This window comes from Drosophila navojoa, chromosome 5, assembly GCF_054131105.1.
Source record: "Drosophila navojoa isolate 15081-1374.11 chromosome 5, UAZ_NAV_1.0, whole genome shotgun sequence".
NCBI lineage: Eukaryota > Metazoa > Arthropoda > Insecta > Diptera > Drosophilidae > Drosophila > Drosophila navojoa.
The window spans coordinates 18,220,809-18,248,104 of NC_142893.1; the positions used below are offsets into that span (position 1 = coordinate 18,220,809).

At 37.7% G+C, this 27,296-nt stretch overlaps 1 protein-coding gene across 5 annotated transcripts in view; it reads left to right on the forward strand.

The window, feature by feature from the left end:
• Positions 1-27,296, forward strand: part of side-VIII (sidestep VIII) — a 90,588-nt gene that overhangs the window by 29,605 nt on the left and 33,687 nt on the right. For all 5 annotated transcript variants that reach the window (XM_018106688.3, XM_018106689.3, XM_018106691.3 and 2 more), the window contains one exon: positions 25,869-26,001. In XM_018106688.3, coding sequence (XP_017962177.2) covers positions 25,869-26,001 — 133 coding nt within the window. The remainder of the gene's footprint in view (positions 1-25,868; positions 26,002-27,296) is intronic.

Below are 27,296 nucleotides of genomic sequence, written 5' to 3' on the forward strand. Positions count from 1 at the left end.
TTTCCAAGAAAAATACTCGCTTTGATTTAAAAAATACGAAATTTTCAAGAATCTCAATTACTAATTTCAATTTCCAGGTAAAATCTAGCACATAAAAAAAGCACTTAAAGCGGTCCATAGAAGGCGTATCAAGTTTAAAGCGTAATTTAATCAATAATGTATCAGATCTACGAGGGCTGCAATTGGACTTAATTCGGCATTTATTTACAAGAGCTTATCTCTCAGAAATTAAAGCGGAATCATATATGCAAAGTAGAGCTGTCACATTAAAAGGTGGAAAATGTGAACACAACTTGAAAGGGCTTATTGGGACTCTTGAGGGAGCCATAAATAAATAAATAAACGAGTTAAGATTCCGAAATTCAAAGTTCAACTCTAACTTTGCTCCAGCTTCTCTCAAGAGTGCAAATCCCTGCACTAGCTCAGATCAAAGAGCGCCCAATTAGAGCTTATTTAACGCCCATCTTATTTAGCAACCCTCGCAACATTTGGCTATCACTGGCAAATCCGTCTATTGCCGTTGTCCGTTGGCCATTCGGCAGCCACTGACATCGGCTCCATTTATGCTATGTCTGCTTGATACCGTTAGTTAGTCAGTTAGTCGCTCGCCGGCTCATTTGTGTGGGTCACTAAATGGCAGAGGCAGAGACAAAGAGCGAGAGAGAGAGAGAGAGAGAGAGAGGAAGTTGTAGCAGCAGCCTCGTCTCTCTCTCTCTATCTCTCTCTCGCTCAGCTTCTGTATATTTAAATGATTTGCTGCTAATGCGTCTGTTTATGTTTTATGTTGATGTTGATGTTGATGTTGGGCTGTCCGGCGCTGTCTGCACGGCGGCTCATGTTTGCTATGCCTATTTGTATGTATTTGTGTGTGTGCCTATTTGACTTTATGCAATATTTATTTGTGGCACACACACACACACATACAGAAAGAGAAAGAGCATGAACACCGCACTGTTTATATTTCTGCAAACACATCGGAGCACACCAGCAACCACCATAAACAACAACAACAATAACAACATCGTGGGTCACACATGTGCGTGGTGCGCATTTAATTTCTATGGCGGAAGTTGACTAGACAGTCGACTGCCACGCTCAGATTGGTTTGTGTCTATCCGTCTGTTTGAGCTCTTTTAATACATATATGTATGTGTGTGTGTGTGTGTGTGTGAGTTTTTTTATGGCCGTTTCTCGTGTGTGTCAATATTTGTATAGTGGCCTTGGGAGGTCAGACGAAAATGCAAGCGGAAAACGCGTCCAAATGTCATCGACACAAAATTGAATTCATTTTTTGACTTTTAAAAATAGAAAATAAACTTGTAAAATATTTTCATATGGCAGCTTCAACTTTTGGTAAAATCAATAGAGCAAATAAATATGTATATATATATAAGAAAGTTTATAGAAAACCAAATATTTCCTTGCTATCTAAAGTTTAAAATGTAGTTAAAGTAAATTAATTTATATCTAGGTTGACTCGATGAAAAAGCAAACATACATATATGCTTGATAAGATCAAAAAATAATAAAAAAAGATGATAACAAATTCAGCTGTAAAACGTTAAGCTAAAAATATTAAATAAAAAATGTAGAACATTAAAACTATTTAATATAGTATATTGTATATTGTATATTGTATATAGTGAGTATATTTGAAAATCTCAACATTAATTAAAATAAATTTAATTTCTTATACAATTATGAAAAAGAAAAAACTAACATATCGATATAAAAATATATTTGCTTACACGCTCAAATAAAATATTTACAAAATATATAAATATAATATATTAATCTATCAGACAGTTAAGTATAAGTTTTCACTATATATACTCTATATATACATTTATCCCCATAAATGCCTTCCATTTAATGCAACTTGTGAACTTTTGCAGTAAGCCAAGTTCGAAGACTTCTAAAGAGTTCATAAATATTAGAAAGTGTCCCATCGATTCTCGTCGTTAGCTGACACAATTTTATATACGTTTCATTTTGTTCGTTTTTGCTCGTTTTCGTTTCCAATAGCAAAATATGTTGCATGTCAGAATGCGACGCTTAATGGGCTCTGGTTGCCCAGCGACGCCACGGCTGTCATAAATCTCATGGCAAAAGCCCCAAAAGAAAACTACTTAAAGCGCCATTACAACAAATTTAAAGCAATTTGGAGCTCGGACCAGCGCCGAGCCGAAAGTTCAGCCAAAATCCAAAAAGAAAACCGAAAAGGGAGCAAAAAAATACGAAAAAAAGAAAAAACAAATGTTTTGGACACTTTATTATGCGCATTATTCACTGTTGCAATGGTTTATCCTTTTGCTGGACCCGGGGCTCTGTTGTGCTGGCAATTTCTAGTCCATTAACTTTACCCAAAGGTCTACTCAAGAAAAACGCTTGAAGAAATCATTTTGCTAAAATTATATAAATGTCAAGAGAAAGGCCAAAGGAAACGGTCAAGCCCCGAGCTGCGAACAAAGCGTCAACTTCTTCAAATGTATCGCTTGTTGAACCACACGCCCCCCTCCCCTCCCCCAATGCGGATAGTCCCCCTCTGCAGCGGCCATTGTTAAGGCATCGCCTTTCAATAGCGACCCATATTAGCTGCCCCTAAACGGGGCTCTGCTATTTAAATGCAGGCCAAAGTAATTCTCACAGAGTGCGTTGCATAGACTCTCTGATTCGCTGACATTGTGATTCGCTCTGAATGCATTATGAATCTTTATCATGCACTCAACGCAGTTCATTGGCGTGTAAAATGCAACCGTAACCTCATTTCCAGCTCAGGCTGAGCTCAGCTGAACTCAGCCGAGCCGCGCTGAGTCGAGCAGAGCAAACAAGCCCCAGTTAGGCTAGGTTAGCTAGGGTTCAGTTCAGTTCAGTTGGGTTGAGGTTGAGTTGGTTTAGTCAACCAAATGGGGGCCGGGAGAGGCCTATCATGTGTAAAATTAGCTTATTTTGTAGCGCCCACATGCAGAACCTGGCCAGTTACTTATGCTCAGTCCTCGTACACAGCCCCTGGGCATAAAATAGATTGAGATCGCGATGGCCTGGGCTGCCTGGGCTTGCATAATTCTCGTTGCGCTTAATGCAATTTTTATGTTGCCTGGCATTAACTTAGCGTGAACGTCACAGTCAGCAGACAGCAAGAGGATGAATGGAGATGGAAACGGGGAGTGGAGCCGCACATTTCTTTGCCTGTTGGCGCATTAAATTTATATGGGAATTGCGCTGCTCACCGTATGGGACATTGAAAAAGTTTGCCTCGACTTTGCCGCACAGCGTTTGACTTGCTGCCAAGCATAAATTTTGCAAAACTCAACAAATAACCCGGCAGGCGTTCTCTGCGAAGCTGAAACTGAGACTCGCCACCACTGACTGCAGACTGCTGTTGGTCACTGTCAGGTTTCGCTTCACTTTGCCTCTATGCAGACTTTTTTCTCCCTCTCTCTCTCTCTCATTCGCCCGTCGTGCCCTCAAGCCTCTTACAAATTTATTTTGTGGGCGTGTAGTTTTCAATTTGGCAGCAAACTGCCTGCCAAAGGCTTAAATGTGTATGTGAGTTTGCATATGTGTGTGTGGGTGTGTTCGATAAAATCAATAGACATACATTTAAAACCACATAAGGACAGTTATTCGACAAAGGTTGACCTAAGCTGGCATTTTTAGCTGACCCAGCCACGCAAGGAATTCAGTCCATGTTAATATAATGTTAAGAAAAAGGGATGCCACAGGATAACATGAATAGCAAAGGGAATGTTTCCAAATAGATCTTATTTTGAGAAATAAAATGTATATAAATAAATATTTTAAAAATTTTCTTTGTTATATACAATTATATAACTTGCATAAAAACAAACAGATTTCCAAGAAATGATGTAGGAATTAAAACGAACTTGGTAAATAAATGCTGGTAATTGAAAGTCGTAGTCTGATTCTAGGAAAAAGCTATAGAATGAGCAAATAACCAGTTAAGAGGTTAGCTATTCCTTTTTTACTTTCATTTATAAAGTTCTATGAAGACATGTGGGCAGAATAACAAAATTAATAAATCATAAATATATACAATATAAACAATATTTAATAATTATGAATAATTCATGCAGAGGTTGATCAAGTCAATTCACTGTCCATAACTAAAAACTGTTTACCGTTTCCAGGAAAATAATCAGACGATTAAATCATTGCCAAAGCATTATTCGCTTACATTTAAAATAATTTGCATTAATATTGAGGATAATAATGTTATTCAGAAGATTTTATTCATTTTTGAATATTTATTTTCAGAGCTTATTTAAATAATGAAAACAAGTATAATATTTAATAAAATTAAGAAAGTTAAATATATAAAAAAAATTATATAAATAATACAAAATAATAAAATCAACATAACAATCATAATACAAAATAATAAAATCAACATAACAATCATATTCCCTTAGCCATCAGCTAAATATATAAAAGAAATATATAAACTAAATGTAATAAAATAAAAATTTTAATACCAAATTTTTCCTTTTACAATCCCTATGAACTAGAATTTTTAATAAGCGACTAACTTTTCACCACTTCTTGCCACTTACTTGCTTCCCAAATTCACATGACTTGCAAAAGTTGCGCAACAATTTGTAAAATCCCATTAAATTGCATTAGTTTTACAGTTTTAGAAGGCACGCACAAGCCAGTAACTAGCAACTGGGTACTGGGAACTGGGACCTGGGTACGGGGAGCTGGGAGCTTGAGCGGAATGCGTATGTTAATTCCATCAAGCCGCGACACATGACAAACTGTTCGCATCTAGCAGCTCGCTGTGTCGCTTGCATTAAGCTGCTGGCGCAACGTGACGTATACGCATTGTCGTGTGTGCACTTTGCTTTGGCTGACTCATGAGCAGCTTTCACTTGGCAGTCGCTGCCCCCCATAGATATACCATGCATAAAAATATGTATACTATACATGTATGTATATATACGTATATGTGTATGTATGTAGCTAAGTACGTGCCTGGCTTGTCCTCCACATGAGTTGCAAAGTGTTTGACCCATTTTCGGTGCATGTGTGTGTGTGTGTGTGGGTTTCATTTTAAATGCACTCTATTTTGGTGCCAAGTTTAGTGCAGCTAAAAGCCAGAAATTAGAGAATGTGTATTACACATAAATTGAACTTAAAGGTGCGCGCGTATATTGAATGAAATTCGTGCAGCATCTTCGCTGCAATTTCGTTGTCTTCCTGCCCAGTGACACACATTGCGAGAGAGAGAGAGAGAGAGAGAGCAAGGACTTTCGCTCTCGAGATTCGCCGTTGGTATGGAAGTAAATACGAGGGCTGCCTTTAGTTATGGGCCCAGGGCACGACGAATGCTTTGGCTGTTGTTCAAATTGCATACTTTCGAGTGCCATTCAATGAAGTATGCATTGCATTGCGCGTCCCTCTGTCTCGTACACCTGGCCAGAATGCCCTCTCTCTCTCTCTCTCACTGTGTCTTTCGCTCTCTTTTTGTCCACTTATTTATGCATTCATGCGCACTTTTTCTGTTGCTGCCGCTGCCGCTGCCGCTGCTGCTGCTGCTGTTGTAGTGCATTTTAATTTCGTTTGCATATGACAAGCAACGCGCAGTTCAACTACCGGAATCCAGCGCAAGTTTTATTCATTTGCCTCATGCTGCTTAAATATGCACAATTCCCCTTAATACTAGTAACCCATTCCTCCCCTCCTACAACCGCCCACCAACCTGCCATCTGCCATCTGTCGCTGTGTGTCTGCATATTAAATAATATTCATCGATATCCAACAAATGGGCTTATGAAGCGCATGTCTCAGCCGATGTCTAGAAAATGTGCAGAGTAAAAATTCTACCTTTAAGAACATATTATGAAGAATATATTATTTGTATATATACTGAATATTTAATTAAAAAATAAAAAATGCAAATTTTTATATATTAAGAATTGCTAAAAATATTTTTTTTTTTTTTTTGCCTTTTCAATGAAATATTAAGTGCTTTTTCATCTAACAATAAAAAGAAAAAACAAACAAAATTATTAGGTTATTGGAGTCACTATTTGCCTGAAATCAGTTTATGCTCTTAATAAGGAAAATTATTTAATCAGCTTATGTTTGATTGTAAGCGGATTTATTAATTTTTAGCCATGGAAAATATACAAATAAACAAAATTGTTTTATTAATTGCAACATTTTTTTTTTTTTTTTTTTTTTTTTTTGTGAAAATATATAAAACATAAATAAAAGCTACATTTAATATATAAGTATATATGTTTGCATAAAATTATATAATTTTATGATTATTATTTAAAAAAAGGGGAAATAAATATTGTATGTATATACCATAAATACATATTATTTTATATATTATATTATTTATCTATTTATATATAACTAAATAAAAAAATACTAATTACTCCAATATATATTTATAATATTTATTAAAGACTTCGCGATCAGTCTCATCTGCTGCCAAGGCAAAAACACAAACAACAACAACAAAGATATCTAATTACAACTGCAAGAGATTTTTTTCCTTTATTTACACTTAAGGATGTCTCTCTTTCCATTCAGACTTTAACCTCTCATTTTTGTTGCTCTGCCGTGTTGCGGTGCGCTGTGTTGGGTTGGCTGGGGGTGGGTTGGGTTACGCACTTAAGCGTCGGTCTTATCATTGTTAACCCCAATAAAAAGGAGCAAATTAATGAAACATAAGTCAAACCGGCAGTCAAACAGCAACACAAACATAAAATGCCAATCAAATGCGTATCTCGACTGAGGAGGCAGACGCAAACAGGCAACGATCTGAAACGTTTGCCTCTTGCTCGCGGCCCGCCCCTCCCTCCCTCCCTCCCTCCACGCAGCCATGTCGACGCATCCTTTGCGCGTCCACTTCAAAGGCGTCGCAACGTTGCACAGTCAATTTGCGTTCGAGATTTATAACTGGCACAATGCGCCGGCTACAGAAGCAGAGTTCACCCCGCCCCCGCCGTGCCCACGGTTGGGCCTGTTAACGCTTCGCTGACGACGTGTCCTTGAAAAGGGCCCCGTCAAGCGGAGTCGGCCGGTCTTTTGGTTCAGTTCGGCTCGGTTCGTCCCGGAGCAACTCCGTTCAGCTCAGCTCGATGCTAGGCGCATGCCATAAATATTTTTTGCTCGATCAAGTGTACTAATTTAATGTGTTGCCTCAGCTATATGCGAATCGATGACTCGACTGACTTGACTCGGGCGCTATCAACGCTGGCAGGACATTCAAAACAAGATTTATGACAGGCGTGCGCCGGCTCGTCGGGTCGGGGCAAGTTGTAACTTTGTCGGCGGGTAGCCGGGCAGCGAGCAACAACAATAAAATGAAATCAACGTTACGAAACAAGAGAAATGACAACGTTGCTAAATGGTCTTATCTCGGGCAGTCCGGCACAGGAGGACGTGAACGTGAACGTGAACGTGGACAAGGACGAAGATGAGGATGAGGACGTGGAGGAGGACGAGCTCCGCCCACTGGTGCCGTGCAAACTTTTTTGATTGTCTGCGCTAGAAAAATGAAACTCAACTTGAGCATTTTTAGGTCACAAATTTGATTAATGTGATGCCATTGTGACTGACGGCTATTAGAAGACCGGGGCGCATGTGTCGAGGGTCGTGATTTGATGCTGCGATTTATATTCCATCCAATAGCAACAAGCGCTCTTCACAATTCAATGCTTAAAAGTCTATAATGGCCCCCACTGACTGATGTTACTGGGATATTAATATTAATTACCTCGTGTCACAACTTGCTCCGGGTTCCATTGGGTGCGGATGTCGCTCTATCAGCATGTAAAGAAAATGATCTCAATGCCATCAATAGATCAACAGCTTGCGTCACCCTCCCCTCATATTGAGCCATACTATGCATAAGCCTTAGTCCTTAAGAGAGGTATAGAATAAAAGAAACGGCTGTATGTATGTATGTGTGTGGATATGCTATTTATCATATAAACATTTAGCATTCTTGAGCAGCGTAATGAAGTACTCAGATGAGACTTTGTTTGCCTATATAATCTATTCAAATGTCTATGCGTATATCTGTCTCTCTGTATGTCTCCTTGTCTATACCACAGTGTGTCTCTCTGTTTGTCTCTCTCTCTCTTTCTCTTTCTTTTTCTCTCTCTCTCTCTCTCTCTCTCTCTCTCTGTCACTCACTTTCTCTCTCTCTCTCTCTCTCTCTCTCACTCTGCCTAACCAGAGCCAGGGCTGAAGAAGAAATTCAGGAGATCCTTTCAGCTGTCGCTATGTATGCAGTGCAATCTGCAATGTGCTAGAGTGCTTGTAGCAGCAGAGAGTGCTCCCATTGGTCGCTTAAAAGCCGACAGCAACGATCCCTAGCTGGCGTCGGGCTCAACATTTGAGAGCGACCTAGGCTTTGACTGACAGTTGCCCTATATAAAGGGCAGCAGCTGCAGCATTTCTTCAGTCGTCCAGGCCTGGTGGCGGTCAGTCGTGTAGTGAAGTAAAGTGAATTGTGTGATCGTTCAGCTAAGCATTAAATACTCAGAAGAAATACAAAGAGGAAATACTAAGAGGAAATAGCAAGAGTAGATACTAAGAGCGAATACTAAGAGGATATACTAACCTATTTGTTAATTATTAAACTGTTCGTGTGACGTTCGTTTGACAGACTTCGTTAAAGGAGAGATACGATTGACGATCGCACAACAAAACTCAGACTCGAACAGTCAATGTAAACGGTCTTCACATTCTTCTATTCTACTTTATTTAGCTTTGCCTTCAGCTTCAGTCAGAGCATTCTAAGCAATGTTAATTTGAATTTGAACTCTCTGTTATCCATATATCTATTCATGTATTTATGCCATGTTTTTACATAGGTACACCGCTTTATTTTAAAAGTCACATGTTACTCCACAACTCAACTAGCAGCTAAAACTTGCTCATAGAATTTCGCCTCAACATATGGAAACTTGCTCAATGAATATTGATTTTGTGCCAAATTATATTTAGCATATATACTTTGTTCACCTTCCATCACCTCCGAGTTCCTAAGAATATTTACGATATATCTTAAATAAGCAAGCTTCTTCGCTAACATTTAGCTTGCTGCAAGCTTTTCTCACTGAGTCTCTTACATACCTTTTCATAATTTTTTTCACCTCTGGCTAATTCATGAGACATTTCTTCTTGCTGATGCAGAGTCTTACGCTTTTTCCATGTGCGCTGTCAACGTGACAGTGCTTTGTTGTTGTTGTTGTAGTTCTTTTCTTCCTTGGCTGCTTGCATCTGGCTGGGGGCATTCGCATTGTGCAAATTTGACCAACTTGATAGCAGCTCGTGCTTACGGTTCCTGTGTTAATTATGTGTCCTGTGCAAGAGTAGTGCGCATTTGTCTTTATTATAGGTCGCCTCGCCTTATGCCTGCTATCATGTGCCTGACTACCTGGCAACAAGGCCATCTGCTGCTTGTCGCCTTTATTATCATTGTTACGTTGCTGTTGTTGTTGTTGTTGTTGTTGTTGTAGTTGCTGTAGCTGTTGCTGTTTCTGTCGCTTGCTTGTTTTGCTTTTGTTTTTCTGCACTGACATTCACAAACACAAGAAGAGCTAACAAAGCGATAGAGCAAGACAGAGAGAGAGAGATGGAGAGGGAGAGGGAGATGGCCGCCATAAGCACAAGCATCAAGCCGCCATAAGAGGCCCCAAGCAGCAGCATAACTTTCGAGATCCAACAATACATCATGTATGCAAAATGATGTATGCACGTAAATGGCAGCTGGCTGAGGGGGCGGGGCGGGGTGGTGTAAGCGTCGACACGTTGAGTATGGCGATGAGGAACAAGTGTTGCGAATTAGGCCAAGGAGAAGCATTAATAAACGCATTTAGCGGCACATGTGGCGTATGCGCAACGCCAAAGAAAAGACGACCGGCACACACACACCCACACACACAGACTCACAGGGATATACATATATATACGCATAAGCTTAGATAATGGCATGAACAGGATGTTGATGCGGGCTACGCATGCAGGCTTATAATTTGCACGTCACACAGCAGCCGTTGGCCCATCCATAGACCCATTCGAAACACTCCCAGTGGCTGTGCTTATTGTGTCACTGAGCTTGACATACTTTCCACTTACGCTGCCTTCACTCTAATACATATATATATAGTATCTGTGTTTGTGTGTGTGTGTGTGTGCCCAGCCTTGCAAGTTTATCATTTGCAGTCTTAGCTATGCATGCTGGCACGCCCACCAGCGCTAGTCCCAGCCAGCTGGCTGAAAGTCATAGTGGTTGTCGCTGTTGACTCTCAAGTTGCTTGCTCAGTTCTCTAGCGACTGAAGGCGAGGCGACATTAGTCCTAATATGTCAGGCTCTTACTTTTACTTGCCTAGTTTTAAGCCTGTTATCGCAGCAGCCGAGCCATGTGGGTGGTCGCTCCCCCTCGGTTCGACTCGCCTCCTCCAGTGGCTTTAGTTTAGTTTCTGCAAAGTTTTTAATGCATGTCGTAAGACTCTGCGCAGTTTACTTGGCATTTCTAGTTCATTTGTTTTCCCAGTCGCACACACACACACGCACACATGCACAGAGACTGCCGCAGCTAACAGCTTAACAATAATAATCAATGTTTATAGGCCACGCCCTCATCGTTGCCGCTGTGCCCCCATGCTGCGTATAATTAACGTATAAATTACAAATAGTGTGACGTTAATAATTCGGCGTTAATAGATTTTCCCTCTTTTTCCGGTCATTTTCATTTGTTTATTCGCACACTCACACAGTGGTTGCGGAAGGGGCCGGGGCGGCAGCTGCGTCTGGCTGTACGCCTGACTGCCTAAATTATCGATAATCAATGGATTTGGCTTTTATTGTTATTTGGCGGCTGGCGCACACATTGCTTATACGCCCCATTGTGCCTCGCCGAAGAAGGTTTATTTGAATAATACCCACATTTATTCATGCTTAATTGCATTTGCGATGGGTTCATTGTTTTATTAGCCATTCACCTGTAGCAGGGCTCTGTTTTATTTAAATTCTTGCATGCCGAGAGGCAGAGAAAAGCTTAATTAAAAATTGAACGCCCCTTGGGCTACAACTAGCTGTGTCCAATTATGTTCAGATTGAGGCGAAACCCTTTTCGAGTTTTCTGTTTATTAAAATGCCCGGACACATGCTCATTAAAAACAACTCAAGAGCCCATGCTCGACCCTCGGCTGTGTCGGCATTTAACTGCAAAATCATGCGACAAACTATAAACCAACAGAGCCGCAACACAGCAACAGCAACAACAACAACGACAACGACATGTGTGGGCGTGGCCGACAACTGGCAAACAACTAATGAGACACATGCACAGAGGCCGGAGAAATGTCAGCAGAACTTATCGTTGGGCATGCGACATTCGGCATTCAGTATTCAGCAGTCGGCAGGCGCTAGTCGAAGGGCAAACAAATAGACATTAAAAAAAAGAAGGGAAATAAGAGAAAGGGAATGGCAGCAACAACAACAACAATCAGTTGAGAGCCTTAGAGCGTCACGGACCCACAACGAATGGCACAAAATTGCAGAGGTTGACGTTTAATTTGCCACTTTTATTAACAGCGCTCATATTAGGGACTCATTTATCAGTCTGCCGCTTGCTCCAAAATAACAAATATAACAAAATGAAACACAAAACAACAACAACACGTACACGCACACACACACATACACATGCACAAACAACGGCCCCCCAATCCCAACATGAAACTGTGTAACAGTTGTGGGAATTATTTAATTTAGACACTGCGCCAGACCTCTTGCAATGCCGCTGGCCACGGCCAGTGCCGAGGCTTAGCTGCTCAAATGGTACAATGGTAAAAATATTAGATGAAATGCATAAAATAATGGTTAATAATCATTTAAGTATTTATGTATGTATTTATCTATAGCAATTTGCGATACTCGTAGTTAATATGCTTACTAAGTATAAGTAAAACACTTACTTCGGCTTGCATATAATTATTTATTTCTTTAATTTTGTATTTGCTTAAATCATATTTAAGTATATTGTTATTTTCATATAAATTAATTAGTCAATTATAAATAAACACATATTAAAATAAAAATGGTTAGGAGAAATATTGAATAGTTATTGAGCCATAATTAATAATAATATATCAATAAAATTGAAAATATATTTTATTATTTTATTTTATTTTTACTAAATTAATTTATTAAAATCTTCTCATATTTTTTATATGTCTGAAGAAATAATATATATTTATACATATATATAAATGTATTATTTATAAAAATAAATATATATTCTTGAATTAAAATTTGTTTTGGCTCAGAGTTGGTAATTTATTTATTTTAAAGACGATTAAAGATGATTTGTATATATTTGTCACCTGAACTAAGGCTTTGATTTTAACTTTTTAAAATCAGTTACATATATAATTAATAGAATTAACTGTTGACTTATTATTGGCCTTTGGCTAGCTGTGTTAAAAATAAAAATATAATTTTTAGCTCAAATTACTTTCCGCAATTTTCAATTAAGCCTCATAATTAGTGAAGTTTTATTAAAATTAAAATTAAATTAAAATTATATGTATATCCAATTTATTCATAGATATATGTATATTTAATTACTTACTTTTTTGTTTGTGCATATTTTCTTTGAATATTTTATACTATTATATAAAGCTTTTGATACAAACCTATTAAAATAAAAAACAAATAACAATTTCAACTGAGCTATTCATAATTTTTGTTAATTTACAATTTTCTGATATAATTCACCAGAAGAAGTCCTTGATGTGACATAATTATCAGCTACATATATCTATATTATAAATGCTTAACTTCTTCCTAATTGAATTCAATTTGTATATAGAGTCTTTAGATGTTTTTAGATGTTTTTTTTCTGCTGGTTTTGTCGCCCATTGTACGCTCTGTTGAATATGTAACGCTGGCCGGGGAACTGCTGTTTAACTGCCAAGTTTTTTGCACTCTCATGCCGACGCCAACGCCAACACCAACAGCAGCACAGCGAGCAGAGCTGAACGGAACAGAACGTAACAGTTCGGAGTGCTCCTAAGCTATTGCTTTGGGCAGAGCTAGCTAAATTAATGACAATGACTGTGAGCGCACGAAAGGGAATGGGGATGGGAATGGGAACGGAGAGGGAAATGGGAATGGGAATGGGAATGGGAATGGGAATGGGTATGAGTACTAGTGTAGCTGTTGGGTTGCTGGGGGAATTGGAGGGTAGCCTCATGTATCCACTGATTGTTCTGTGCTGTTGCTGCTGCTGCTGCTGTTGGTGTTGCTACTTTGTTTTTGGTTCTTTCAGTTGTTGCTGCTGTTGTATTTTAGCACTGACACATGACAGAGCATTTCATTTGTAGTGCGGCATGACAAGGAAGTCGGCTCCAACACCGACTCGCAACATGGCCAAGTGCCGGGCATATCACTTTAGATTGCATTGCAAAAACGCAAAGCATTATGATAGGTGCTGTGTGTGTGCGTGTATCTGTGTGAGTGTGTGTGTGTGCGGTTGCTATATTACTTTAGCAGAAGCAGAAGTCTGCCAGAACATTGCTCAGATAAATTATAAGTAATTGTGTGGCTGGATATTATGAAGTTATGAAGTGTCGGCATCACTCGCCCCAACCGACCCCAACCCACGCTATCAGCTATGACCTATGCGCCAGCTTAATTGAGTTCCGTGTTTGGGTAACGGAGCCGACGTCGCTGCTGCTACTGCTGCTGCTGCTGCTGTTGGGTCATGTGTTTAACCAGTTAGCCAGGCATTAGGACGGCCACGCCACAAGCACTTGCCACATGCACGCGCCCAGCTTAAGGCGGTTAACGCGTCGCTCATTGCAGCCCCAAGACCTCTTCGCTATAGGCATATGTAATTGAGCCCTGCGCACGTTCGCATCCACACACTCACGCAACCAGACGGACATAGATGGACATTCATCACGGAAATCTGATGAGCCAAGTTTGTATTCAAGTGCATGTTGCCGGCTAATTTGCCTGACAGCCTCATAAATGGGTCGCGGTTGGTCTAAGCCAATCTAATGTGCTTCTAATTCGACTCGTGTCGGCCGACTGCTGCAGCGCTGTCCGGCCAATTGAGTTGTGGCTGAAATGTTTTAACAGCTAATCAGCATTAGCACACAATTTAGCACAGTGGAAGGCAACCGCACCCACTCAAGCACACACACACATACCCACATACATGTGCACATTTCAATAGACATGCAAAGATCAAATTTAAATTATGTGGAAGTAAGAGGCATACGATTATTTGATACCAATTGATATATAAATATAAATAATTATTAAGTTAAATTAAATTACAAATTAATAAAAGCAAAATCAATTTTACAAGTGAAATTAAATAAAACAGAATAAATATAAATAAAAAGAAAAACAATATATTAACATAATATTTATACAAATTTAAAATACATTTTTATTAACTTCCAAGTAAAACAAAAACATAAAAATATATTAAGAATATAAAAAAAAATAAAATAAAATATAATAAGTATTTCTTAACTCCAAAATATAATAAAAAAATAAATAAACAGATACTAATAATGTAATACAAAAAATTTAAGTAAATATTTTTTAACTCAAATAAATAAAAATAATAATATAATATACAGAGTTAAAATAAATATTTTTCAGCACCTAAATATAATAAAAATTAAAAATAAATAAATGAAATAATAAAATAACATTTATAAGAAATTAAAACAAATATTTTTTAAATTTTTCAGAAATAAATTCATGCCTTTATGATTTCATTTAAATTCGACTCAACAATTTTTCAACAATTGTTGCATGCTACAAATTTACAATTCGTCTCGTCTTTTTTTAGTCAGACGAAGTTACACATCGTAAACGGAGCACAACACATACTAAATAAAATATTTATGCGGCCTCAACTGCACAAGAGAGTACATACATATCTATTCAGCTGTGCATGTGTGCGTGTGCACATATTTGCCATACATTACGCACACATTACGCGTTGTTGTTTGTATTTTGTTTTGTTTCCTTTCGTGTGCGTATGTGTGTGTGTGTTATTTTACTTCTGTTTGCTATGGCTGCCGGTGGTTTCTTTTCCTACTTTCTTCTCTACGATTTTAACCCACCCAGAGGGAGAATGTTGCGGTCTGCTTTTTATTATTTGATAACGTTGGGAATGGGGGCGTGGCTGGCTACAGCATACAGCTGCATACTTTGCTGCGCATTTGGGTAAGGCAACGGCAGTTTTCTGGGGGGCTTACGTATATATTTTTAATATATTAGCTAGCACAATATTATATTATCCGCATTTATATGTGGAGCCTGCTTTTATATGTGCATGTAAATTTTATTTGTTTTTTACGAGCGCATAAATCAAAGAAAATTGTTTTTTATATGCTTATTTGAAAAATATGAAAAATATATGCGCTCCCTTTTCAACGCTTGGCTATTCCACACTGCTTTTTTTTTTTAAGTATACTTCATATATCGTACGCATACATATATAATTGGGTGGGTCGACCTTTTTTGCTGGATTTTATTATTTTAATGGCATTCGGCAAAAGAGTTGCGCGCTGTGAACTTTGCGTTGATTTGTGCGAAAAACTGTTGGAAAATATCCCGACTACGGGCAGTTAATTAAAAAACATATTGTTATTATTGAATTTTTCGCAATCTGATATGGAATGCACTTGGCCAATTGAGAGTGAGAGAGCCACGCCCACCACCCATCTCGACAAATATAAAATCAATGTATACGCAGAAAAAATTACACAGATATGAGAGCATACAAAACAAACGGCCTGGGGCGCAGTTTTTTATTTCCAATTTGATGCCCTGCTTTACTTTTTGCTTCTTCTTCTTCTTCATTTCATTTCCTTTGCTTTCTTTTTTTTGTTTAGCGAAACTGATTTCATTAATTTCTAATGCTATCAAAAAATATATACGGCCAAGTGCCTCGAGCTGTATGCACAGCCAGAAAATACATCAATGAACATGAAACGGCAGTAACTCAAGCTCAGGAAAACAAAAATAATTTAATACATATAAATATATATATTTATACTTATGTAGAGCAAAAAGTATACATATTTATATGTGTCTGAAGGACGCCGTAAATATATACTCACAGCAAATGTCAGGCAGCTAAAAAAGGCAGCTAAAGAAACGGACAAAAATTATTTCCAACAATAAAACAGCAAAAAAAAATTTACAAAGCGCCTGGACTGAAGATGCAGATACAAAACATAACAAAAAGAGAAAAATAAAAATAAAATAAGTCATCAGTGAAATAAAAATGCGAAATAATATGAAACAAGAGACTTCTGATGAAATTTTCATTTGGAAATTCCTGGCGTAGCAATTAAGTCAAAATGCGGGCGCTGCCGGATCGACATTTGTTGCGCTCTTGCTTCTGCCTTGTTGCCTTCTTGGCTTCCTCCCTCTATCGCAGAAAAATTCATTAGAGAGCGTAATTTGTACATTTTAATAAGACAAAAGCAAAAAAAAAGAAATAAAAATAAAAATAAATAAAATGAAATAAAATAATAATGTTGGCTAATATGTTGGCACTTTAATACGGGCTCAGTGAATTCCAGTTGAGATTTGAGCTTAAGCTCACGCAAAACTAGACAATATGTTTGCCAAAGAGTTTGGCAGCTCGCGTGCTCTTATGTAATTATAACTACGTGCCTTTCGGACTGGCACGGATTGGATTATCCTGAATTCACCTTTTGGCTGGGCATTTGTCGAGTCAGCAGCTGCAAACGCATTATCCGATGCCATTCACAGATAAAAGTAAAAGCAGCGACACGAAAAAAAGAGACCATTGCTTCAATGAGTTGGTAACACACACACACACACATGCACACACATACACATACCCATATACGCAACGTGTTAGTCCTCCTTTTTTATGCAACAATTTTCAGTAACTGGCCAAAATCACAGGACGAACACAAAGCGCCAGCGTAATGGCCAAAAGAGGCGAGCCTGAGCTGAGGACGGCAGACCCGCATAAAAGCCACTCGAAATGCAGACAGGCAGGCCTGAGGACCGTTACCTCTTTAAGTGTCTATAAAATGGGAATGTTTATAGAAAAAGCGCTTCAGTGACTTGATTTGTGCATTAAAGATGTGTGTATGTGCCGATTTTTACACACCCAAGCACGCACTGGGTTACCTGACCACATCCCCCACACCAGCCACTCCCACTATCTCTCTCGCCCTTTTTAGCTGGCGACATAAAAAGACGCCAAGCCATGACTACATACACACATTTCCTGTTGGCACTTACAGAGTTGCCCTTATACATAGAGCAGACATAATGTCATGCGAAAGGGTAACACACTCACAATGGCCACTAAAAGTTGACAGTTAAGAGCTCTCGGGTAACAGCCATTGGCAACAAACAGTCTATGCGTTTTCCGAAAACTTTCAAACATTTTACTGCACTTTAACGCCGACTATAGTTATGCATATTAGTTTATATCAAATGGACTATGGACTGACTCGTCACTCTTCATAATAATAACTTATGATCTATGTGCTTAAAAGATGACGACACCATACATATATAAAATATGGAGTTGTGCATAAATAAATGGGGCATATGTGATATGACAGGATGTGTATTAGAGAGGAGGTGGAAAAGCTTTCAAGACTACAGATGTACATATACGTATCTTATATTTAACATATATTGCAGAGATTTGATGGAGCACATATTAAAAGCCTATGGATTGTATTAATATCAAGCTGAAATGGGTAGATGCAAATGGCTGATGCAAATGGAATTTAAAGTATTAGATTGGTTCATTGGAGTTTTAAAACAGTGCAGCTTAAAGGGACAAAAAATAAATAAATAATAAATTTAAAAAATAGATAAACGAAATAAAAATAAATAAAATTAAACAATACACAAATTAAAAAAAAAAATTGGCGAAAATAAAATTGGCAAAAATAAAATAATACTAATATAATAACTATGAATTTATATACATACATATTTAATAAAAAATAATAATAATAATAATAAAATTCTAATATAAAAATAACAAAAATATAATATTAAAATTTAAAAATAAAATTGGCAAAAATAAAATAATAGTAATATAATAATTATAAATTTGTATACATACATATTTAATAAATAATAATAATAATAATAATAATACTTTAATATAAAAATAAAAAAAGATATAATATTAATAAAATAATGTAATAAATTAATTATGTTAATACAAGTAATGTGACAGAAATATCTTGAAAACTATAAAAACTTGAATAAACACCTGTCCTTTTCTGGATATATAAGGATAATAAATGCCAAATAAATGAATTCTTTATTTCAAGGTGCTTTGCTTTGCTTCTTCAAATTAAAGTCAATGATTTTTTTTCCTCAGAATTCGCAATTTAATATATTGAATAGTACGACTTGTCTATCCAATTTGAAAAGCGATTTATTGTCAAATTATTGAGTTACAAGGAATTTTACAATCATGGATTTTCCATTCCCAGATAATATTACAAATTTTGTTGTGGCAATTTTTTCTTAAAGAAAATCAATTTTATTCCATAAATAGAAAATAGAAAGCCGAAATTCAAAGACATGTCTACAATTTAATTTGAATGCGCTTCGTGCTTTCCTTATATCTATTTTCTTCTCTTCTCTTACTTTACTCTTTAGCTTTCTATTTCTTTTTCTGCCGTTTTATTTTCTTTTATTTTTTTATTTCTCCTATATGTTATCTTTTCTCTTCTTTATTGTTTCAAGACTTTCTTAAGCAACAGAGAATAATAGAACAAAAATGACAATGCTCTAGCTCGAATACGTTTAAAAAAAATCAATCAATGAAAATTGTCAAACAATAAACTAATATATCGTATAAAATCTATATAAAGCCACCAATTAAACTGAAACTTGTTAAAATTAAATCGATTCACAATGCATTATTCGTTGGGTTTGTCGGGTGTTTATTTCATTCTCTTGCTGCCACCGGATTACGAGAATATTAAATTAAATACAAAAATAATTTGCTCAAAATCAGCTGGCATCGGGCGAATGATTTTTGTTTCTCCTGAGCTGGCGCTGGCCGAGAAAAGCACTTTCAATAATTGCCACTTTGGCGCACATTAAAGTCAACTTACCCCACGATTGACTACTGCAGGAGCGGGCGGCGGGTCTAGAGTCTATACTGCTTAATGCCGGGCCCCGCCCACTCGGACATCCTTACATAAGGCATAATCATTATCGTTACACTTTATTGCACATTAAAAGTGCGCCAGGGCGGCCGCGACGTTCCCTTTACTTTTATGCCTTGGCCTGGCCAAAACACTTGGCAGCATTACATAAAGCAAATGGCTATAAAGTGAAACAAGCAGGGCGAATGTATATAGAGAGGACAACGACGACGAGGACGACGATGGCGAGGACGACTTGACCGTAATTGTCGCCATGTTCGCAGTCCTCTCAGCGTCTTTGTTCAAATTTACACATGAATAGTTGTACCAGGGAGCGACCAGCCGACCAGCCGACCGGCCAACCGTCCGGCCGTAGGACCGCCCGCCGGGCCGCATCCAGTTTAAATTTAATTTAATTGTAGCCGAAATTCGGTCGAGTCCCTTCTTTGATTTCACGTTCAATTGTACTCGCAATTTTTATACGTATTTTTATTTTTATTCTCATTTGATTTTTATTTCACATTTTTACTTGTGATTTTATGACGTGCCTTTTACGGCATACCGAAAATATGCCCAAGGGGGCCCGGAGAGCGCTAGGGCGCTAGACGTCCCGTTAACAATTAGCGCGCCTTGCACTTGATTCAATATGATTTGCTTGGCATAAAGGCATTTACGAGTATTTGGCTTTTACGGCGAGCCAACCTGGCCATAAATATTAACCTCTTAAAGCGGCTTTAAGCCCTTCTTTTGCTGTTGTTTATGGCTCATGATTTTGGCAAATTATGCAAATGTTTGCACTTATTCGGGACAACATTTTTGCTGCTGCTCATTCCTTGATATCTTGTTGCTTATATTATTTTGATTTTCTTTTATTTTTTTCAAATATTGACAAGATTTTTATTTAAATTTTTATTGTCAGTTGTTGCCAATTTCTTGGCTTTGGCTTCAACTTCCAGCGATGTCATCTGCTGGCTGTCTGGCTGTCTGTCTGTCTGGCTGCCTGACTGGCTGCCCCGTTCGCTCTAGCTGGCGCACATTTTTGCCAAATCAGCAAACGTTGCCATTGTCAACTGAGCTCCTCCTGCCACTCGTTTCGAGCAGCATTTCTATTTCTTCTTTTTTTTCGATTCTATTTTGGCCCCTGCTCTGTTCTGGAGCTGTCGACTTCGTCACTGAGCAATGCCACTAATATGAAAGCAAATTTGCATAATAATTTTTGCCAGATTTTCTTCTTTTTTTCGTAGCTTGTGCATGCTGCATGTTAAAGTTGAATTTGTATTGGTTTTGTTTACTTTATTATTAAAGGGAATTCCAGTCTCTGTAGAGCTTGTTGCACATGCAATTTATAATATACTTGTCCAAGGGTAAAGAGATTCCAAAAGGCTCTCTCTTAATTTGTAGTACATGCAGCTTGAAGGAACTTCCAATTGCATTAAATGCAAGAAATTATGATGTGATATATCGACGCTCTATATCCAATTCATATTTATGGAGAGGAATATTTCCTATAGCACTCTAAATTGTTTTCCTGTTATTATTATAATTAAAATGTTAATTAAATTACTTTAAACAGTTTTATTAATTGAAATTCATTTGTACACTGACTCAACTCGAGCAAAACTGTGACAAAGCCGACATTGCCAGAGGGCAGCATTAGCAGTTGTATTTATGAACGTAGAAGAGTTGAAAAAAAAGATTAAAATTGTTTATGGTTTAGGTCAAATATTTGTAGTCAAATGTAATTAAGCTTTTAATTATGTTTATTTACATGTGAGCGAGTTTTAATCAGCAAGCAATAAATTTGCAAATGCTTTTGTTAATTGACACTTAATTGGTGTTATAAACAGCACCAAAAACAACAACAACAATAACAACAACAGCAACAACTTTTGCCCTGAAGCTCTGCAATTCCAATCTACATCACATGCACCGATACTTGAGCTCATTTATTTGCACACCTTTTTTGCTGGTCGCTTTTCTTTTGCTCCATTTTTGCCATTTAGCTTTCGCCTGCCCTGGCGTGCCAATAAAAATAATTGGCTATAAATGCGCTAAAAGTCAAAACAACGCCAATTGCTGCGCAGCAGAGCAGGAGGCCAAGTTGTGACGGCTGCTGCTGCAGGAGGCATTGCTTTTAATTAATGTAAGCTACAGAGCCGAGTGCCACTTATGCCAGTTGAGCCCACACAAACACACGCACACACACACACACAAACATGCACACGCACACTATTAGCGATTGCCGTTAGTATTTTATGACTATGCTTGGCAGCTGTGAATGCCATCGAATGTGGCATTGACTGTAGCTGTGGCGCCACCTTTGGTTGCCCCTTGACGCAGTCGGTTTCAAGTGCGTTCAGTTATAATTTTATGTGCCATTAATTTGCCACCGTAGACAAGTTTCACATAAACACACACGCACACACACATATACATGCATATACACGTGTACAGTTTTAATGCATTTTTGGCATCTGTGTGTGTGTGTGTTTGTGTGTGTGTAAGCTAATGAGCCTACTCTGCATTCTGTTTGTTCTTGGGCTGACGTTGCTGTTGCTGTAGCTGTGGTTATGTCTGTATGGCTAATGTTGACAAGCGCAAACTTTGCTATTTATAGCAGCAACGGTGACACTTTTAATGGCCGCTTTGCTGCTGTCGCTGCCTCTGCCGCTGCCTATGCTGCTGCTACGGCGCTCTGCAATTAACGTTGATTGCATTTTTATAGGTCTCCGAAAAAGATGTACATATATATCCATATACATATATAGAGATATATACTTAGGCTGAATGGCCTACTTTTGCGGGCATGCAATAATTGGCCGCAAGCAGCTGAATCTTGAACGTTTATAGCATTTGGTTTTAGCCAGACTTTAACAATGGCTCTGCTTAGCTCTGCTTTAAATGATATAATATGCGTAGAAAATACAAGTGAATTTAATGAAATCAAGGACAATGCTTAAATGCATTGCTGTGCATGTGAAATTCGATTTATATATACTATATCCGTAGGAGGAAATCTGGTAATAAATTTTTGGGTAATTGATACCCAGGGAATAGAAAGGGAATAGAGTTGTTGAATTATTTAGGTAAAGAGTGAAATTGATTTGTTTGTCCATAAGTCTGTGTATCGTGTTCATAGACATTTACTTTGCGAGAGGTTAAATATAGCTTTAGGGTTGCATGTTGGCCCTCTTAATCTCTTAATCATGCTCACCTTGTGTATAGTAATAATTGTTCACTTTGAATTAGAAACTCGAGGCGCTCTTTTGAATTATAGTTTTGATACCCGAACTGAGAAAACGAGCCGCGAGCAGCAGCTCTCCTTTCAAGTATAGCTGAATCAGATAATATATGCATACAACTTTAGAGAGTAAAATGTAATAAAAAAATATACATATGCGCAATTTTAATTAAATAACCATTTAAAACAAATATTAAGTGTATTTATTTATTTATTTATTCTTTCTTTCTTTTTATTTCTGTTTTACTTATTTTTATTTAAATATTTTTAAAATTTTTTATTTTTTTTTTATTATATTAATTTTATTTTTTTATGATTATTAATAATTTTTATTTTCTTTATTTATTTGTTTTTATTTTATTTTTATTTTTTAAATTTTTATGTTTATATATAGTTATTTAATTTTTATTTATTTATTTATAAACTATTTTATATTTGTTTATTTAATTTATTATTGATTTTAATTTTTAAATTTTTGTGTCTATATATATTTATTTTAATATATATTTTTTTATTAATTATTAATTTTGTTGTTTTTTTTTTTTTTTGCCATTTCATATATTAATCAAATTCATTAGAATTAATTAACGTAGAATTCCATTATCAAGAGCCACAATATAGAGCAGAGTGATTTCTCAACGGCTGTATTGACATCTGTGGCAATTTATTTAGAATTTACTCATGGCACCTGAGTATAAAATGAATATTCATTTAAAATTATAAATAATAATAAAGCAAAAATCAATGAAACATAACTGAATTTATGATTAAGTATTCTTTTTATATAATAATTTTTCAGTTGAATTCTTAAACATTTACATTTGCCATTTTTTCATTCAAACTGCTTCATTGCGAATTGCGGACTCATAAAGTTGCATAAATACACAGCACATAATAACACTTCGCTTACACCATAGTCTACATGAGCATATATGCACAATAAAATGTTGGAGTACTACGGAAGTCTCTCTCTCTCTTTCTCTCTCTCTCTCTCTAGCTTTTATGCCAGCGCGTTGTGTGCATAAAGTTTACTCCGCTTGCTTATTACTCGTACGAGTATCGTTTCGAGGTCCGAGTCGCAGACACCAACGCCTCCTGCCTGCTTATCTCCTGCCCCTGCTTAAAATTTACGAGCCACAAGTTTGGCTGTACGAGCTTAAATCGAGTGCAGCTCATATTTTGCATTATTTAAACGGCACAAGCAGAAAATCAATTCCACATCGATACACAGACAGACATTCAGACAGACAGACAATACAAATGATTGGCTGGCGACTCAGCAGAAATTCCCGAATACACTAGCCGCATTTAACGATTGATTTTCGGCCCAGTTTCGTTGTTGTTTTTCGGAGCTGGTCAATTTACGTTCGAATTGCGTTCAGGCTGAGTGAAAATCTCTAATTAGCTAATTGCTATAATTAAATGCTCTGCTAATGTTGCCATTTCGTTTAGTCGAATGCAAAGATCATGTAAATTGCGTCAGGCACTCTCAGTGCTGTTGCTCGTATCAATGTGTGTGTGTGTGTGTGTGTGCCATCATTGGGCATCATTATTGCGGTCGCCTGCGATGCCAGCAATGCCTAATGGCAAATCGAACATATTTGCATATGAAATGAGCGAGAAATCGAAACATGGCGGCAGTCTGGCACGAGCCGAATCAAAAAAGCAAGCGAAACGATTTCCGGTTTAGATGGCAGCACCCATCTATGTGTGTGTTCGTGTGTGTGTGTGACCGAGAGATAAGTCGCATTTGCCTCTAACTCTGCTTGGTTAGCATGCAAAGTTGTTGGCTTTCATAATAATCATTTAGGCTCATCATAAATAAGCGCCGGATTTATTTCGTCGGCGCTCCGACTTTTCAATTAAACAGAGCAAACACAGTGCCGACGCGGCGTATGAGTGATGCGAGTATTTCGCTCAACTTAAAGCCAGAATAGAGTGAAATTCAAGCACAATATGAGCAAATTAGAATGTCGGACGCTGGCAAACCTTTGCGCCTAGCCTTAATTACAAAATCAACGACGGCTGCCAAATGCAAGCGAAAATACTTTACAAATTTTAATAACTTTGTTTGCCCGGCCAACAAGACGAAATTGCCGAGCCTAAGAAATGCAAATTAGTTTACAAGTGATTTAAATAAGATACAAAAAGTGACGAGGGACAAGCAGAGACAGAGACAGAGAGTGAGAAGAAGAGAGAGGCAGACATAGATCTGGCCTGAAAAGAAAAGGGCTGCCAAAAGAACTTTTTCGCTGCGGCTCAGAAAAAAAAATTATGCCTAATGTTAGAAAAGTTAATTCAAAATTAAAAAACAACGAAACGTTGGCCGCATAATTGCATAATTTATAATTAACATAAAATGATTTTTTCGTTCCTCTTCCTTAAGGAATAGATTCATCAAAAACCTGAAAATATGACATTAAAATACACCAAAATTTCAAGCATCTCGCCAACAATTTGTAAACACTTGAAATCCAATTGGTATTAGCCCACACAGAGCGAGCTTAGCCTGGCTTAAACGAAAAGAAAAGTCGACGAAATATTCTTTTAATTGATATTTATATTCACATCTAGCTGAAATTAGCCCCTCTCGCCTCAAGCGCCGCCCGCAGACAAAAGGCAAATGCATTAATGAAATGGCAAGCGAAATTTAAGAGCGAGCCCAAAAATAACACAGCCAGAAATGCCAAGTCTAAGGAAATTGTTGAGACCAAAGAGTCGGAAAATAAGCCAGCCCCAGAAAACATAACTCAAAAACTGGCGCCGGGGCACAAATCTAAAAGCGTGAAGAAAAAAAAAACACAAAAGAGAAAAATAAAAGACAAGGGAAGAAATTGAAAGGAGAAACCCTTAAAACTAAGCGCAGAAAAAAATTAGCATAAAAAAAGGATTTGCGCGCTAATTTCACTTTAATGTAAACGCGGCGACTGCGATGAAGATGACGTCGCCGCCATTACATCACTTTTATCTCAGCCTCTGGCCTCGGCTCTGGTCCTGGTTCTGGTTCTGGTTCTGGTCCCAGGCACAACCCTCTGCCTTTTTGTCTTTTATTTATAGCATTATTAGTGGCACTAAGTAAAAGATCGCCGCATTTTTCTTTGCCTTTCCACTTTCCACTCTCTACTCTCCTCTCTCCACTTGCCACTTGCCATTTTCCGGCATCTTTAGCTTTGGCTTTAGCTACGGCTCCAGCTTCGTCTAGTTCGCTCCAGTTCCGGCTTTGGCTTTGGCTTTGGCCTGCCCCAATAACAAAGTGCTAATGCCCCACGCTAATTATGCATCATTTGTAAGACTGTTCGCCGTTGTTTTTTCGCGTTTTTTCCATTCTTCCTCTTCTTTTATCCCATTTTTATGTTTTTTTGTTTGTTATCCATTCTGTTGTTGTCACAGCTCATCATGCTTCTCCCTATTGTTGTGCTGCTTTCAGGTCCGCCCGTGCTCTCCGAATCCATAATTGGCACAATGGGACGACTGCCCTGCAATGTGACCCCGCCCATTTACGAGGATCGTGTGGCTCTGGTCATTTGGTATAAAGTCGGACTCAAAACGCCCATCTATAGGTGAGTTCCAGGAAAATGAATCTTTAAAAAGTTAAAGTGGATTAAAGTACAGAACATTTTTTCTCCACTTAGTCTTAAAAAATATATTATATATAATATAAAATATAGATTACTTTTGATAAAAGTTCAGAGCTTAAAATATTTATTTGGGGTTCTCAGAAATATTTTAGGTATTAAATCAGACTAGATGTGTATAAATAATTAATTTTCGTATTATTTATTTAATTTAAAAATATCTACTGTTTGCCTAGGAAACTGCTGGAATCTATTTATTTTCATATTTTAATTTGATATTAATCCAAAATCGATAATTATCGATTGCCAAAAAGTAAAAATAACTACAACTTTTTTGCAACTCCTTGGCCAATTGTACCCTATCCTCTCCACATTCAATGATAACTAGCTCAATGGCTACATTTTGTGGCTCTGACAATGCGCTGTATTGAGAGTTTGCCCTTATCAAAAATCAATCGACTACATTTTTCCAACCTTCAGGCAGCTGTGTCAAACGCAGAGGCTTCACTGCAAGCTGGGTTTAGGCCACAAATATTTTGTAGAGCACACACACGCACATACAGACACATAGACACGCGCATAGCTATATATGGAGGTCCATAAATAAGCAAAATTGATTACCACAGACAACTTTTGCGTGCCGAGCGCGCTCAACCCACTCAGGCACAGACAGAGAGACAGACAGAGAGACAAACTGGGGAATCTGCACATGTCAGTTTGGTGTTTCTTTGCTGATGTAGGTGACTGAGTGAATGTGGAGTGCGGAGTGTGGGTGAGAGTGGCACTTTTTCATTTTGATTTAATGCCTGCTAATTAAGCAATTTTTTGCATGTTTTGGGGGCTGCTCAACTGCAGCCATTAAATTAGCATAACTAGAAAATTATACACAGGCGGCCAGGCTCAGGACCGACTCAGACGCGCCTCTAAATTGAGTAAAGTTTTTCGGAGCAGACGGCGCAGACGGGCCCGGCGGAGTCTAAGCCTCAAGGTTACATTTACAGCAGAGAAAAACTTTTTCAATTATTCATGTCGAACACTATGGCATTGTACTTAGTTGATGGCAAAGAGACTTTTGCCTCTTGTATCTTATAGATACGTCTGCATACATCAAAGGAGCCAAACTTTAATTGGATTTGCTAGACGTTCGGACGTATGTGTGAATGTGTTAGTATGCCTATGTGTGTGTGTGTGTCGAGACACGAACAGAGACGCTGATTAGCTGATTGCTAGTTGAGCTGCCTGACTGCCTCACTGCCTCACTGACTGACTGACTGGCTGGC